Below are 17,765 nucleotides of genomic sequence, written 5' to 3'. Positions count from 1 at the left end.
TAGAGAGATAAAAATTTCAGAACAGCGCTTGCCTGTGACAATGAAACCACACAATGCATCTTCTGTCAGGGTGTTACGTCTGTAAATACTAAGCATGCAGTTGTATAAAATAATTTAATGTCCTAAATAATAGAGAAAAGCTCATAGCATTTTCAATTCTCTCTTAGATTAAATTTAGGGGAAAATGATTATCCATTTTGCATCCTTGTTAGCCATTCTGTCACTTCTTTCTTCACCTGGAATGCTTGCAAATCTACATGAGGAAGAACCTTTTGCCCATACACTCAATGAATTAAAAGATTTTTATGAGAAATCATTTGATGAAGAAACTCTTCCACAGGGTAAGTTGAAAATACATAGGATTTATAAGACATACTTTTACTGAGTGTTAATGTCGTACAAATGTGAAAAATAAACTTACATTTACAAGTGCAGCTAATAATGGGAGATATCCGAGACTGTTTTAAACACCGAATAAAAAACACACCAGAAGAAAAAAATGTCTAAGATTGAAATTGACTAATGCGTCCACAAATGTTATATTCAACATTTTTTGAGAAAGAAAATTAAGGCGGGAATAAATAGCTAGAGAAATTGCTGCCAATGGCATAAAGAAAAGACAGAATCTGATTCGTTAGTCTCTTTACGGGCAAAGAAATTTCTCTTAGAAAAAGAAATTGCTGAAAATGAAAGTAATGCTATTGTACTTTCTCAACAAGCTGAGCAGGCCAAAAACTTTTCACTGCTGAAAAAATCTAACGAGTTAACGAAAAAATTATTAACGAGAAAATTGAACAGTTGAAAGAGTTAGATAGGGAAATTTGTAAAAAGAAGCAGAAAACTTTTTTTTACATAGTTAATAAAATTTTATTTAATTAATTTATTCTTATTTTAATTAATTTTTTTTATTTTAATTAATTTATTTTTATTTTAATTAATTTATTTTTATTTTAATTAATTTATTTTTATTTTAATTAATTTTTTTAAAATTCCAGATTTGTTTACCTGTGCTCTTAACCTTCTTTCTATTAACAAAATTAGGGATGAATTTATAAAAATTTTGATTAGAATTTTTTCTAAAAATGTTCCAAGTAAAAAAATTTTATATTTTCCAAAAAATTTCACAACATTTTGATCAACATTTTTTTTCTTAGAAACTAAAATAGATACAAAAATCCGATCCCTAAAATACATTGTGAGGTCCCTTTAAAAAAATTTTTGGAAAAATTATTAAAAACTGTATTTGAAGAAGTATTTTTAATAAAGGGTTAATGTTTTTTAAATTTTAAAATATTTAAATTTGTAACTTTTGAAACTGAAAAATATTTTAGAAATTTAAGTTTCAGCACAATTTACATTTTTTTATCACAAAATTTGGAAAATTTGTTGGAAATTGTGGGGAAAAAAATGGATACCGAGTCCCCTTAAGAAATTGAGATGTTAATGAAGTGCCAATGTAATTTTTTTCTTCCTTCTTAATGTAAATAAAGTATTTCAGATGTGGATTGAAAGTGCTTGAATTAGATTTTCATGAGAAACTTAAAGAAAACATTTTAAGTGACATAGTTTTAATACCCATGAAAAATATGCAGTAGTTACTGGTGGTATTCTCTGTTTCTACTTTTTAAAAGTGAAAAGTATTTTTGCTCATCTTAGTAAATTTCATCATAACTTAGTTCCATAATCAAAACTACTCTGCTAATGTTGGTCCTTAATTTTTTCCTCAAAGGTGCTTTAAAAGAGTCTATAAATTGCTTTTTAAAAAAAAATAAAATTTGACTACTCATCCTATAATTTAATTCCCTAGGGCGTTTCAGTTTGTTGCGAATAAACATATTTATATATTAAAAATATTATTTTTAAATTATTATTTTTAATATATATATATATATATATTAAAAATACAGCTTAAAATTTTGGAAATAATTTAATAAATTGTTATAATTTCTTCTCTAATTAATAATAGCACTTTTCAGAATGCAATTGTGGATTACATTCCATTGATTGCGAAGTTTCAAGTAATGGAGACAAGATATGTTTCTGTGAACCAATGTATAAACAACGTTTAAATCAGTGCTCATGTAAGTTTTCTTATTTTTATGTTATTTTTATTGGAACGCAATGTAATTTTGACTTCTCATTGCTAGAAAACAGAAAGGTTGTGGAAGCTTCTTACTCATTGATATGATTCGGTACCTCAAGCTAGCAGTTGTATGAGTGTGTGAAGATAGATTGTTTTGGAAAATTTAATAATGTGCATACAGATAAAAAAAAAAGTATGAAACATTTGTGATACTGCAAGGCACACTTAGTGGATGCTCATATCTAGTAAAGGGACAAAAGAAAACAAACAAAGTTTACATAACAGCGTATGATTAAAAAAACAACATGAAGGATGTAAACTAAAAGTAATGACATTATAATAACCGTTAAGTTTAGAAAAATATTACATCAGTGCATTTCCATTAAGAATGTACAAGTGTACAAAATTTCAAGACTCTTCCGGGCTGTGGTGGCCTGCTGGTAAGGTCTCGGCTTGTGAGCCGTAGGGTTTCAGGTTCAAGACCCCATTCCACTGAAAAACCATCGTGTAAGGGGGTCTGTTGTATGATAAAACCGTCAAGCCCAGACGTTCTCCCGTTGGTGTGGAGAGGGGGATGCAAGCTCTGGTGTCGCCCTCTTCATCTGGCCGTGGTGACCGAGGTCTGTCCCAAAATAGCTCTAGTGCTGCTTTAAACGGGACGTTAATATAACTCAACTAAACTTAACTTCAAAACTCTTCCACGGCAGGGAAAAACTGAGGAAACGGTTTCAAAATCTCATCGTAAAATATTGTAATTAGGTTTAATATGAATAATATTTGGTTATTTCACTGTATGGACCGTTTATTTTGAAAATGGGGCAAGTCCATATTTTGTTATCGTGGTATATTTAAAGGTTTGCATTTCAATAAATTTAAAAATATTGGTAAGTATTAATAGTTATATTTTTTTGTATTTTGTGGTACCAGATAATGTAAATTTATTATCCAATAGTGTTTACAGTACTGACTAAAAAAATAAGAGTTTTATTATAACTAAATGGACTTATCTCACTTTCAAAATTAATGAATTATTGTAAACGTTCATTTAATTGGGAAATATTTCAGTAACATTCATTTAATTGTGACATATTTCAGTTGCATCAGCCTTTTTTTTAATAATAAAAACAAAATACTATTCAAAAATTTATATAACATAACATATTATATAACATATATATATATGTATAACATAACAAAAAAATTCAATTTTATTAAAAATTTCAATGAAATTATACATTTTCAGTTTATACGTAGGTATTGTAAAGTCTCGATCCAAAAACAGGTAGCGATATGATCAAATTTTTTTATTTACAGCTTTATTACATAAAAACAACTCTTTCTAATCTAGGTTAAATGAATGATGCTATTTACAACACGAAAATTACACAAGAATAGTTCCTCGAACCATTTCGAAGGAAACAACTTTACAAGAACAGCTAACAGGCTGTTGGCGTCTTAGGCTACTCCGGGGGTAGCTCTCGGAATCCACCGAATTTTCTTCGGGTGGAATTCTACGCAGAAGTCCGATTCACACGAAGCTTCTCCTCCTTGGTTCACACGAAGCTCCTCTCCTTGGTTCACACGAAGCTTCTCTCCGTCTTCTTCCGAAAAATCTCACCTTTTATTTTCCTCTCAGACTCCCTGTTACCCAATCACCGTTCAGAACAACCTGAATCGTCTCTGGTCGCCCGTGGGAAAATGTCCATTGATGATTCACCCTCCACCATGGGAAAAATGCAGGACATCTGGAGTGTTTGACACTGTCGCCTTTCGAAGACACGATTTATTTGCCTGGGAAACGCACGTGTGGTTCCTTATCTGGATTAGCACTAAATGGCCAGATGACCGTACTTAAAAGGAGGGTCTTCCATTTGGCAATCTGGAGGCACTTAACACTGTGGGAGTTTCGTTGATGAAGAATGGCCCGGAATGTACATTATCGAGTGTGGGAAAAAGAAATGTCACAGTGGTCACCCAGGAAGAAGCTGATTCATTACAACTCTCCCCCCCTTTGAAAGGGGACTTTTGTCCAGTCTTGGACGAAAGTCACTACTGGGTCGTGGAACCAACTATCCCTTCTTAGAGGCAATTATACAATACAAATACATTTTAAAAAACAATTTACATTAAAACACTAGTTACACATTAAAATACCGTTTACACATTAAAATTTATCACTAGATTTTCCTTTTTTTTAAAGGTCACAGCGGCTCAAACCATCAGCATTCTGGTGCTTACTGCCCGGTTTATGTGTGACAGTATAGTTGTATGGTTGTAAAGCCAATGACCATCTCATCAATCTAGGGAAAGCACATTAGATACAGATTCATCATGTTTGCCAGTTTTTGACTGAGCAAAGAACATGTGGGTTTGTTGAACAGCTTCTGCTCTTAGTTTCGCCTGCTGGGCTGGTGTTAATTTTCCTCCAGGAACCAGCACACTGGCTTGTGGTCTAATTCCAATTTTTTGTTGAGGCTGAGGTGCAGCTTGAGTAACAGTTGCAGGCCCAGGTCTCCGAATAGGTGGTGGGTAATGTAAATTAGACGCTGCTGCTGCAGCAGCAACAGTTGGAATTTGTTGATGAGGAGCATTTCTTACAAAATTTGGAAACAACATTTGTGGAGCTCGAATTGGATTAGATTGCAGGTGATTAAACTTTTGTTGTCCAAATTGAAAATAAGCCTGCTGTGACTGTGGAACTGAATACTGAGAAGTCTTTCCAGAAGTTGCTGTCATACGATTAGTAAGAAGAGCACTCCCTTGAGGCTGTCCATGTTTGCCAATCACACCAGTAGTGGACATTGGGGGAACAGCAATAACAGGAGTAGAATTTATTGCAGTAGACACTGCAGTACTAACATTAAACATGTTGCGATTTGTAGACACATCAATTGTAGGTGATCTGGTTGCCGAACGTAATGAAGCAGAATCGGGCACAATGTTTTTCATCACATTATTAGGAGCCTTGTACTGATGCCCTCCTGTCCCGCTTTCTATTCTCCTTGCTTTTCCATCCCCTTTCGCGTTTTCTCTTTTCTTTTGTGAACGAGTAGTGACAGCATTCACAGTGGCAATACTGATACGTTTGTTAAGTAACTCGGCCGTGGCGTTACTAAGAAGGTAAATTCCTTGATCGAGAGATGAATCGACAATAGCGGCCTTTGTGACGACCTCCCCGAACTCTGGGCTAGTGAGCTTTATACGTGCCAGAGGCAAACACCTCAAATCTAAGTCCAATGGTTGTTTGACCCAAATTACCTCACCGGTAAAATCTGCATTACTGACGTAATTTCGTGTAACGATATCTACGCTGGCGCCTGAATCCCGGAGAATTTTAATTTCCGATCCGTTAACGGATCCTTCACTTATATAGGGAGCAAATAATTCATTTTCGTGCGCGCTTCCTACGTGATTTATCTGCTCTGTCGGTTGATTCTTTTTTAATTGAGGGCAGTTTGGCCTTAAATGCGTCGTAGACAGACATTCATAACATTGTAATTGTTTCCGCTGATCAAAATTGTCTCCCCTCCAATTCCTTTGTGGGGCTAAATTCCTCCACGATTTATTTTCATTGGGTTTAGCGTTTGCCATTCTTTCCGTCGCTTTATACTTCTCTTCTTTCTTAGGCGAAAACGGTCTGTTTCTCTCAACCATTTTTCTTTCGGGGAATTTTACAAAGTTGGATTTCGTCCGCACCGATTCGTAGTGGTCCAGTTTCTCGGCTAGAACAAAAGGATCCACGAACTCCGACCATACGTCTAGAAAATGGTCTCTTATCTGGCTCGGGACGCGTTTTTTTATCTGGTCGGTGATTAGCAATTTCTTTAGCCCGGTAAAATCCGTTACACCCGATCCCGAAAGCCAACCATCTAAGAAATGTTCCATATCAAAAATTAATTCCTTCCACAATGCGTTCGGTTTTTTCTGATGGCTCACGAAACGCTGCCTATATGTCTCAGTTTTTATCTTAAATCGTTCCAGCAAAACTTGTTTAATATGCTCGTAATCCTGAGCTTTGTCTTCCGGTTCTTTCGCTATGATGTGAGCCAAATCTAACGGCAATAATGACAGTAGTTGAGAGACCCATTCAGCCTCGTCAATCTCGGCGGTTTTTAATTGCCTCTCTAGTAATGTCAGATAAATTGACATATCAGTTTGGTTACTATCAAACTTAGGCATTAAATGCTTAATATCTCTTCGCGGTCTAGAATTTTCATTTCGGCTTGAATGTGAGCTATTAATTTCCGAGGAATTAGATATTCTTAAACGCTCCAACTCAAATTCCCGTTCGCGCTGCCTTTCAGCTTGTAATTCTGCCTCTACGCGCTCTTTCTCTGTTTTTCGTTCTTCCACTATAACTTCATATCTATCTTTTACGAAGTCAATATCTGGGAACTCTTTAATTTTCCTGATCAGATCTACTACTTTATTTGAGGGGTCAGTCTCGATCCCTAATTCTTCCGTCAGGGAGAATAAATCTATTTTTAACGCTCTGTTTAAGAAAGCCATTTCTTAATTTAATTCTACTTACAAACTGATTAGCTATCTTACTCTCAAAAAAAAATATTTTAAGCTACACAAAACTCAACTGATTTTAAACACAAGGAACTCCTTTATGTATCAACAATACACATAAAACACAGTTGATTTATACAATACACAAAATAAATTCTATTAACTATTTCACCAGTTTTGAATAATTTACTGAAATCAGCAGATTTCTATTCAACTAATTACTGCAAACTGTCACACAATTTTTCATCTAATACACATTCGAAAAAAGTCAAAGTTATCATTCATCGAATGCATTTGGTTCAGCCACTGAAACCTGTGGTTACATTTAGCATTTACAAGTTAATTAGCATCTACAATTTAACATTACTTCTATAACTTATTAACAGAACTTGTACACCAAAATTTTAATCTTTATAATTAGTCCCAACTAATTAAAAATTTCTTTACTGCATTGCTTTAATAGCCAATTCTAAAATGCTACACTGAAATTTCAAATTTTACTTCAGTGACCGACAGTTACTTTTATAATAAATTTACTGCCTCTAGAGAAAGGAAAGTTAGGAAGCACTCACCGGTGTGCAGGAGACTCGGAACACTTCGTCGGTTGGTTGATACCAGGTTGGAGGTAGAGGGAATTCCAATCGAAGTTGAGTCCACTCGTCGAACTTGCGGCTGGAGAATTCCTTTCTAACTTGGGTCAGTACGCTCTTGCAGCTCAGCGATTCTTCCTCGCTTTGAGTTCCACTCGTCGATCTTGAAGTTGGCAATTACCACGCAACTTTTTTAAAAGTAACTTTAACCTAGATATTGTAAGTTTTCTCAGACTAGAAATCTCTGAGTCTGAAACGCAAGTCCAGTTAGCTAATGATAGCTTACCGCGCAAAGTTCTATCAACACCGCTGCCACCAAATATTAAAACTGTAAAGTCTCGATCCAAAAACAGGTAGCGATATGATCAAATTTTTTTATTTACAGCTTTATTACATAAAAACAACTCTTTCTAATCTAGGTTAAATGAATGATGCTATTTACAACACGAAAATTACACAAGAATAGTTCCTCGAACCATTTCGAAGGAAACAACTTTACAAGAACAGCTAACAGGCTGTTGGCGTCTTAGGCTACTCCGGGGGTAGCTCTCGGAATCCACCGAATTTTCTTCGGGTGGAATTCTACGCAGAAGTCCGATTCACACGAAGCTTCTCCTCCTTGGTTCACACGAAGCTCCTCTCCTTGGTTCACACGAAGCTTCTCTCCGTCTTCTTCCGAAAAATCTCACCTTTTATTTTCCTCTCAGACTCCCTGTTACCCAATCACCGTTCAGAACAACCTGAATCGTCTCTGGTCGCCCGTGGGAAAATGTCCATTGATGATTCACCCTCCACCATGGGAAAAATGCAGGACATCTGGAGTGTTTGACACTGTCGCCTTTCGAAGACACGATTTATTTGCCTGGGAAACGCACGTGTGGTTCCTTATCTGGATTAGCACTAAATGGCCAGATGACCGTACTTAAAAGGAGGGTCTTCCATTTGGCAATCTGGAGGCACTTAACACTGTGGGAGTTTCGTTGATGAAGAATGGCCCGGAATGTACATTATCGAGTGTGGGAAAAAGAAATGTCACAGTGGTCACCCAGGAAGAAGCTGATTCATTACAGTATAATTAAATTGAATTTTATTCAGGATTTAACATTTTAAAATGTTTATAATGAACAGGAGGTATATATGATAATAAATCCATCATTTCCTTGCATTTTTCAGATATAATAGATCTCATAAAAGATAATTCATACATAAAAGATAATTTTATATTTCTGAAATTACTTGGTCTTCCTCGTTGTGTTGACAAATCGATAAATAATTTTAAATTCAATTCAATAATTTTAAATTCAAAATCTCGTTCTATCGAAGTTTTGTTGATCATTTTGTATGGTGCATCCCTTGTAAATCTGATCCAGCATATAGCTAAACAATTCACGGTTTCTCTATCGATACTTTTATTTCTTTTTAAAACCCCTTTCTCAAGAGGTTGGGTTGAAAATAAATATCTGCGTTTCGTTTCATGTATTAAACATTTCTTATGTTTTCGACAATTTCGTATTACTTTATAGTAATCTTGGGGAATATACATGAAACTGGTTTTCCGGATTGAAAGTTCTACCATTCCAAAATCACGATCGTTCGGTAAAATTGAATATCCTGACAACAAAAATTTGTGATCAATTATTTTTATTTCATCGTCACTGGACTGAAAATTGGTGTTAGAAGTAAACATATTATTATCGAAACACAAAATTAAGATATACTTTTTATTATTTATAAAATACTGTACAACCACCGATTTTCATTATCAAAGATGGATAGATAGAAACACTCTAGATTTCAGACATGATATCAAACGGCCATATTTGCTTCACCATATAGCAACCAGAGCTAAATTTTGTCGTAATATATTCGGTCAAAAATAATTTCAATCTAAGATGGACTTGCACCACTTTCAAAATAAACAGATTTTCAATATTGTTAAGAGCTAAAACTTCCATCTTCAAAATACTAGAATCTAAATTTTTTTTTTTTACTTTAAATTGTTTACGCATAAAAAGATCATAACATGTTTTATCTATAACTATCATTATCTCCATTTTTTTTCAAAAATGGAATTGCCCCACTTTCAAAATAAACGGCTCATATACCCAATTGGATATGAAAAAAGCATCAACTAACATGCTTTTCTCGTATTTTATTAATCTATCCATTTTTATTAATCTATCCACCAACAAACAATTCTTTCTGAATCTAATGTAGTTCGAAGGTGAGAGCCCCCACCAGAAAGCACACAGGGAAGACTGCAGATAGCTTTGGAATCAATGTTAATAAGTCATAACCTCAATTATTGATTTTCTCCAAAAATCGCGTATCTTGAACGTGACTTCTTCGGAATCTCTGAAACTGATTACGTTTCCTATATAGATTGAAATGGGGGCTATAAATTCCCGAATTTCAATATAAATTATCTTCATTGTATTTGGGAGTAAGACGTCAAATCAAGTTAATTAAGAGCTCTGAAAAAAGATGTGATATGTTGTTATTTCTGTCACGCTGCTTGTAGCTATATAGATAAAGGGATGATATTGTTATATTATTTAGTACAACAATATAATAACTGGAAATAATAATTTTTGACTAATCTTTAAAGATAGTATTTTTCCTTTAGTGAATGGTAACCCTCAGTATTCTTATTTCGGCTATAATAATAAAATACACTGTCTGTAATAATAAAATCTGTGCCAGCGTCCTTGCATAGGGGTAGTGCGTCTTCCCCCGTGATCTGGGCGTCCTGGGTTCGAGTCCCGGTTTGGGCATGGTTGTTCTTCCGTTGTTCTATCTGTGTGAATGTATTCTCCTGTAGAAAGGGGTTGTGCAAGCGAACGAGTGATGCGTGAGTAGCAAAGTCGAACTCTTGGCCATAGTTGGCGCTATTATAAAAACAAGAGACACTCCCCCACCGGCTTAAATCGCTGTCCGGCGTGTCGATGGCATGTGCCATAAGAAACAACATAAAATCCGCATTTATCATGAAGTTCTAAACAGCAGTTCGTGTTAAAAAATTCCAGTAAGTAAGGAAATGTTCTTTTTGAAGCAGCTGATTAACTTTCCAAGTCGTAAAGTTTAATCTTTATAGCAGATCAGTGTTCCATTTTTTACACATTTTATTGCTTCTATGAAGTATTAATAAAAGCTTTAAAAATTAAAAAAAATTCTGAGAAATTGGAATTACACCAATCAGATTCGCATTTATAAAAATACAACGCCCAACAAGTAGTTCCATTTGTTAATCTAAAGGATGGCAGCATCATAATGTGATATACTTGATATACCAGTTTACAAAAGCTTAAAACATTATGCGTGTTGGAAAAGGGTTTTTGAAACAATTATCAAATACATGAAAAGGAAATTTTTCTTTGAACCGTATGTTGCTTCTGTCAGTATTGAATCGATTTTAAACCTTCTTTACATATGTTCACAAAACAGGAAGTTCCAATTTCTGGTCCAAAAGATCATACCGGCACAACACTGTTTTTTAGCCCGCAATTTGCAAAAGCATCGCCTTTTTAAAAAAAAAATATTCTTTTATTGTCCTGTGAGTGAATCAATTACCGCATTGCTATGATTCGTTGGTAATGCCAGCCAGTGTGTATTTTTGAATTGAATCTTTTGTATCGTTCAGACGATTGCATTTATAAATATCATTTTTTGTGCAGATTGCGACTGTGGTTACCACGAGGGGAACTGCTCTTTCACTTCTTTAGGAGAAAAAAGGTGCAGCTGTGAACCAGGTTTCACGACCGACAGTTATGAGGGAATTTGTACAGGTAACAAATCCAAGTACCGGGTGGAGACTTGGTTTTATTTCTTACGGAAAACCCTGTTTAATAGTCACGAGGATCTTGCTTAGTAATGAAGAGGAAAAAAATATAGAGGAGAAATTACCGCTCTTTTATAGGATGGGAATGAAGAGACTTCTCTTAATTAGAAAAAAATAAACGTTATTCTTTTATATAATTTTGAACTTAGCCGCCACATTTTTTGTGTGCTTTTTTCGAATCAGAGATTCGTGTTGGGGCATTCTTTTTAAGAATCTGAATCAAGCGTATATGTTATGTGAAGGTATATTTTAACTCATATTTTAACTTATTTTTATACTGTGTAATTTTATATTTTATTCTTATTATTATAAAGAATTTTTTTCTTACTTTTCAAATCAGTTTTTTTTTTTAAATAATACTCTCTTAGTTAAGATTATTTTTGCTACAGACGTCTAAATGCATGTACTATGTTTTTAGGGGGGAAAAAAGAGCTTTTCATAAATAAATATGTAAAAAATGTTGATGTGCATTGAAGTTTATATCAGTTAATTTTTAATTAAAAACACATTTCATTGCCAGACCTTAGTCCCTTTTGTATTGACTAACGAAGACTGAAAAATAAAAGAATAATATAATATCAATGAAAAGAATAATATTTTAGCATTAAGATATTTAATGTACAATGTATTTGAATCTCCATATCATTGAATTCCCGCTTCCTGTTCCATGATTAGAAATGAAAACAAAAGCGTTTTAAAACATATTTCTTATTCAGAATTTTTAAATGCTTTCTTTCTTTCGAAAAACCCGGACAAACAATTTTTAATATAATTAACAAACTTAAAAATAAATAAATTGACAAAGTGTAACAAATGATAATAAGAGTAGACTTTTACTAATAAATAAATTTTAATTTATTTCAAAGTGGCCGTCTTTTGCAGCGATGCACAGGCGCAAACGCTTATTGAAATTTTCAGCAATGGGCCGCAAGTCTTCTACCTTTCTTCTATCTCCTTCCCGCCGAAACCATTGCTTTAGACAATTCAAACTTTTATGTAGTTTAGTGAAAGCCTTAGACTCCAAAATGGGCCCTACAATGTAATCATGGCATTGAGGATCGGCGAGTATTGTGCCCACTTTCCAGATGAAATGCGCCTTGCACCACACTTCTTCCTTTTTAGGCTTGTGAGCTGATGCGGTGTGTTATTGAAATGTCCACTTTACATTGCGGAAGTGTGTTTTGGTCCACGGAAGTATAACAGCTTCTAGATTGTCCCGCTGGTACACTTTTTGATTTATTTTAACGCCCACATCCACGAAAACCAGAGGTGTTTTGCCGCTTGCGCAAATTCGCCCCAGTCCATGACCGACTTTGGATGTTGGTGATGTTCAACAATTGCTGAAGTGCTCGGCGCGTCTACAGACTAGATCCTGTAATTCTAGGAGTTACGAGCTAGTTAGACGATAAAGAGCTTCTCATTAGTGAAAAGGAATTTCTCCTAGCGCTCCAACTTGCGATTTGTCTCAGAAGTTTTCGGCATCTTTGGAGCGGCACGAGTTTGTTTTTTTCAGTGAGAAGTTGAACTTTTTTGAACTTGTAGAGCTTCAGTCCAAGCTCTGTTTTTGCCATTCGTCGCACTGATTGGTCACTTATTCCAAGTTCAAGAGCGACCTTTCTCATGGAAACCGCCGAATTTCGTTGAACTAGCTTTTTGATAACCTTATGGCTATTGAAAGTGTTCACCATACGTTTTGATTCATTTCCTGGACTTTGACCATCATTGCTCTGTGCATGATGTGCACATCATGCGCAGAGGCACATTCAGCAAACGAACGATTTCACACTGTCGTTTTTCTTGCTTAAACAACATCTAAGATAGCAGATCTTTTGCTTGACATTATAAAAATGCCAAAATACAACATGTAAAATAAAAGATACATTAAAAAAATGTTATAATTGAAGTGATAGACAAAAAGAAAGAAATACAAATTAAGAAGAAATTATTTAACTTCTATAATGAAATAACTTCGTAAGAGGGTTTTCCAGCTGATAAAAGAAAAAAGAGTTAGGAAATGGACCATGTTTTGCGAGAAGCATGATTTTCCCCCGAGCTCAGGAGATCGGTTTTAGCTTGATTGTTTTGAGGGCTCTATAAGCAGATTGGGCAGTGCTCGGTCTTGGTCTACCTCACGACGACCCGCCTACCCGAAAGGGTGTAAGACCTTGAAGGTCGTCGGGGAGAGAACCATTATTTATTTGTTAAAAGGCTTACAGTCATCGCCAGAATATGGGTGGTAAATAAGGGTATACATTATAGTTCATTTGGCTAAAATAAATATCTAAATTAAATAGTTAGCAAACCAAACACACATAAGCATAAAAAAATATCACAATTTCCAAAGGATGGAAGACATAGTAGTATAGTGGCCATAGACATATAGCAATGCCAAACAATATACCAATATCCAAAATCATACATCTATCCCATTATATAAAGTGAAAAATAGGCGAATGACAAGGTGAAAATACAAAGCAGGTCTAGAATGATAAACACATAAATAAAAAAGCATCACTAGAAAGTAAATCAAGAATATGAGCAGAAACGTACAGTTTTTAATAGCTATAATCCTGCATAAAAAACAAACAACTAGAAGCTGTGCCAAAATAATTACATAAATAAGGAATCAATTAAAACGAGACTGCAAACAACTCAAGACACAGATCCGTCATCCTAGCCTCCTCTGAAATTCCTCACATCTTTCATCTTTCATCCTCATATCTTTCGATACTTCACAAATCTTCCCCGTCATCCTTAGAGAAGACTCGTTCCTGAGTACACCGAGAAACCAATGAGGGTTGGATTCGTTGAAGGGGCGAGTGAGGCGATAAGGACTGGTGAGCGTACATTCAAAAGCGAAGTGGTCGGCACAGTTGATAGTGCATCTTAGGATTCATCATGACAATTATTCAAACATGATGTATGATCATAAGCACAAACAGTGGGCAGTACTTGTATTGTCCCAAAAATTTTCCAATTTTCTTTAAAATATTTCCTGCTGGTGCTGTTTAAGGCTTCATCAAGGCTTTAAAGCTTCCACTGAGACACCTTAGCTGTTTCCTCCTGAAGGACGGACTTAAACAGACGGGTAAAAAACGGACCAGAAAGCATACGCACCCACACTGCGCCTCCAGTTACTTTCCGCCACAAACTATAACTAGAAGTAGACATATTTGGGCCGCATCCTGAAATTGTGAAGTTTTCAAAGCATCTCCTCTGATTAAGATGATGAAATGAAAAGCAGCACATAAAGTGTTTTTATTTTATTTTTTAATAGAAATGTGTAATGCCACTAAACCCTGTCAAAATGGGGGCACTTGCTATAAGGATGTGTGCAAGTGTTCAAATGATTACACTGGCTCCTGGTGCGAAACGCCAAGGTGGTGTGCCATTGGGAGTTGCGGATATGAAGATGATGTAGAATGCGTTTGGGACCGCACACTGCGGAAGGGAGAGTGCCACTGCAAAGAAGATAACTACTATTATCTTCCAAAGGAAAAAGAATGCCGTGGTGAGCATCAGAAATTTATTTATATTTGCGTGATTCAGACAAATTCAATTTTCCTTTGCATAGTTATTTAACACAAAGATAAATAAAAAATGCAATGTAAGATTAAAATTTATTTTTTAACTAATCATCTTATACTTGACGAGTATATAAATATTAAAATTTAAAATTTCATAATAATACTAGCTGACCCGGCAAACGTTGTTCTGCCATATAAATTATTTCTAGTGAATATTTTGGTTGTTAATTAAAAAATAATGAATGTATTGTAAGTGTTTGGGGAATGGGATCTATGACAGAAAGAGGAATGGAGCGCTGTAGACGATGATCGCCGATAAAAACAGAAAAACACCAACCATTCATTTTCTCAATACAATGTATTTCATTAACGTAACGAACATATACATTGTTTGATCTCTTAAAAGTTAAACGTAAAGTGAAAAAAGGAATATATTTTTTATCTTAAAGTATAAAAATGAAATTAAAAAAATCAATATTCATTTCGAAGAACAATTGAGTGTACGATATTTTTTGTCAGTCCGTCTTTAGCCAACACAAATAAGCTCGATGGTTTGTCCAGGCGAGAACATGCCACGTATTATTGTCCGTGTGAAAAACATGGTGTGCCAAAATCTAAGCCGCAAACAGACATCGTTTGGCCTTGCGACTTATTGATTGTCATTGCGAATGACAACCTAATAGGAAATTGAATGGGTTTGAATTCAGTTGGCACGTCTGTGAGAATCATTGGAATTCGTGGCAGCAAAACACTTTCGGCTTGGAATTTGCCATTCAAAATGGTGGCTTCGATAATGTTTTTCATCAATTTTTTAATGACCCATCACGTGCCATTGCAAAGCTGTGGTGGGTTCAAATTCCGAAGTAAAATAACCGGAGATCCACCTTCAGCCGTAGAAGGTGTGGTGACATGCCTGGCAAATCCAGTGATTTCAAAAACTGTTGGATAATTTACAGCTTGGTTAGCATTGCAAACTGTATCGATCCATTTGTATGATACCAAGTCCCCTGGCAATGACAGCTGTATCTTGAAGTTTAAATCGTCGAAGACCACATTTTTTGCTGCCAAAACGACTCTTTCTGCCCGATACGCATGATTTATGTATTGTTACGTACATCGGGAAATATGCGGTCAATGAGAGCATTTTGCGAATCAATGATAATGTAGAAATGAGTGGGCAATTGTATACGTCCAGTATTTTCATAGTCAGCAACTTTTCCATTGCCGATATCTAACAATTGGTCCAAGAATGTGTCAGCAAATAGATCTTGTAGCATTTGGACGCGCATGTTTATTTTTTGTTGGACTTTTTCAACATTACGCCACAGTGGCGATGATTTCAAGCAAGCGTTGATCTCATCAGAGTACGTTGAACGCGGAATGACGGGATAGGGACACCCTAATTATCTAGCGTTATGAAATATCCTTTTCGACCTATTCTCATACCTACCAAATACACATAAAAAATTTCATGAATGTCGGTCGAACCGTTTCGGAGGAGTACGAACGCAAACACCATGACACGAGATTTTTATATATTAGATTGAAACCAACTATTTAACTTTATATTATTTTATTCCAAGGGCTGCATGAAACGTGCTGAATTTTTAAGGAACGTGATTAGGGATTGCAATACCGGTATACCGGGATACCGAATACCGGTATTTTAAGCCATTTGTACAATTTTGTAATACCGGTATTCACAAGTTTAAATACCGGTTTTTCGGTATTTTCTGGAAATTTTTAAAATTGTCTCCATTATATGTTCAGGTATAGCGAACATAGCAAAATAGTATACGTTTTTGTTTTTATGTCTCCCTAACGGAAGAAATTAATTAGCTAATTAATTGCTTAAATCTAAATTAGCGAAACATGGATTATCCCTGAAAGAAAATATTGTATCCATAACAACTGATGGAGCAACAATTATGAAAAAAGTTGGAAAGTTGATTGGTGCAAATCAGCAGTTGTGCTATGTACATGGAATTCAATTAGGAGTAATTAGGAGTATTATACCAACAAAATAAAGAACATCCAAATACTGTGGATATAGAAACTTCGGATTCCAACTTTGAAAAGAGAGTGAGAGTGATATTGACACTGAAGACTATGACAATGTAATTGTTGAAGAAGATATTGCTAATGAGGATGAAATATTAACCTATCAAGAATTGCTTCCTATAATTTATAAAGTTCGAAAAATTGTTAAGATATTTAAACGTTCCCCTATAAAAAGGATATAATACTTAAATATATACTAACTGAAAATAAAACAGAATATATGTTAATATTAGATTCTAAAACACGTTGAAACAGTTTACTCCTAATGATGGAACGATTTTTGAAACTAAGAAATCCAATTCAAGTAGCAATAATCGACTTCAACTCGTAAATTAATTTTCCAGATAGTGAATCCGATTTAATATCCAGAACTGTATGAGCTCTACTTCCAATAAAACTGACTATTGAGGCATTATGTGGGAGAGATTCTAATTTATTAACAGCTAATGCAACAATAAATTTCATGTTGCAGTCACTGAAAGAACAGCACACATCACTATCTGAAGAATTATATATTACATTGAAAAATCGCACAGAAGAAAGGCATACCGAAATAGAAAATGTCGTATGGTATTTACATAATCATAGTGATTTTAAAAATGAAAATGAAAAAGAAGAAAAGAACCAATTTAAATCTGATTAAGTTTAGATTAAATTTTCTTAAAATTTTTTTAACCCACAAACCTATCCACATTCAGGAGAATTCGGTTCAATTATCGAAGATTATGATGTCACTACTGTCGATAGTGAAAAGGAATTGGCTCTTCAACAAAAATTAGAATTGGCGATAAATAAAATAAGTTATAAGTTAAGAATAAAATAAGTTATAACTTTATAAGTTACAAATTATTTTTTGTGATATTTACACTCTCTAACATAACTGCCAGAAAAAAAAAAACAAAGAAAAAACAAAGAAACACCTGTGTTTTCATTCTTTTTCTAAAATTTCTAATACCGGTATTAAAACCGGTATCCCGGTATTAAGATTTCAAAAATACCGAATACCGGTATTGAAATTTTGGTCCGGTATTGCAATCCCTAAACGTGATAGATCCTGTAATAGTAAATTATATTTACAATTAAAATAGTATAAAGATACATAATTAATATAAATAATATTTCTTAATATTTAAAATTATAAAGGAAACCAA

The 17,765-nt window shown here is 34.6% G+C and overlaps 1 protein-coding gene across 1 annotated transcript in view; it reads left to right on the top strand.

Moving 5' to 3' along the window:
• The first annotated feature begins 33 nt into the window (after nt 1-33).
• The window catches only part of LOC129976149 (neurogenic locus Notch protein-like), a 44,362-nt gene continuing 26,630 nt past the window's right edge, over nt 34-17,765 (top strand). Inside the window, exons 1-4 of the mRNA XM_056089576.1 lie at nt 34-341; nt 1,977-2,081; nt 10,863-10,973; nt 14,304-14,537. Of these exons, the coding sequence (XP_055945551.1) occupies nt 185-341; nt 1,977-2,081; nt 10,863-10,973; nt 14,304-14,537 (607 nt within the window). The 5' untranslated portion in view covers nt 34-184. The remainder of the gene's footprint in view (nt 342-1,976; nt 2,082-10,862; nt 10,974-14,303; nt 14,538-17,765) is intronic.

This window comes from Argiope bruennichi, chromosome 7, assembly GCF_947563725.1.
Source record: "Argiope bruennichi chromosome 7, qqArgBrue1.1, whole genome shotgun sequence".
In the NCBI taxonomy this organism is placed as follows: Eukaryota; Metazoa; Arthropoda; class Arachnida; order Araneae; family Araneidae; genus Argiope; species Argiope bruennichi.
The sequence above is the reverse complement of the archived record's forward strand: the minus strand, read 5'-3'. Positions and strand labels throughout refer to the sequence as shown.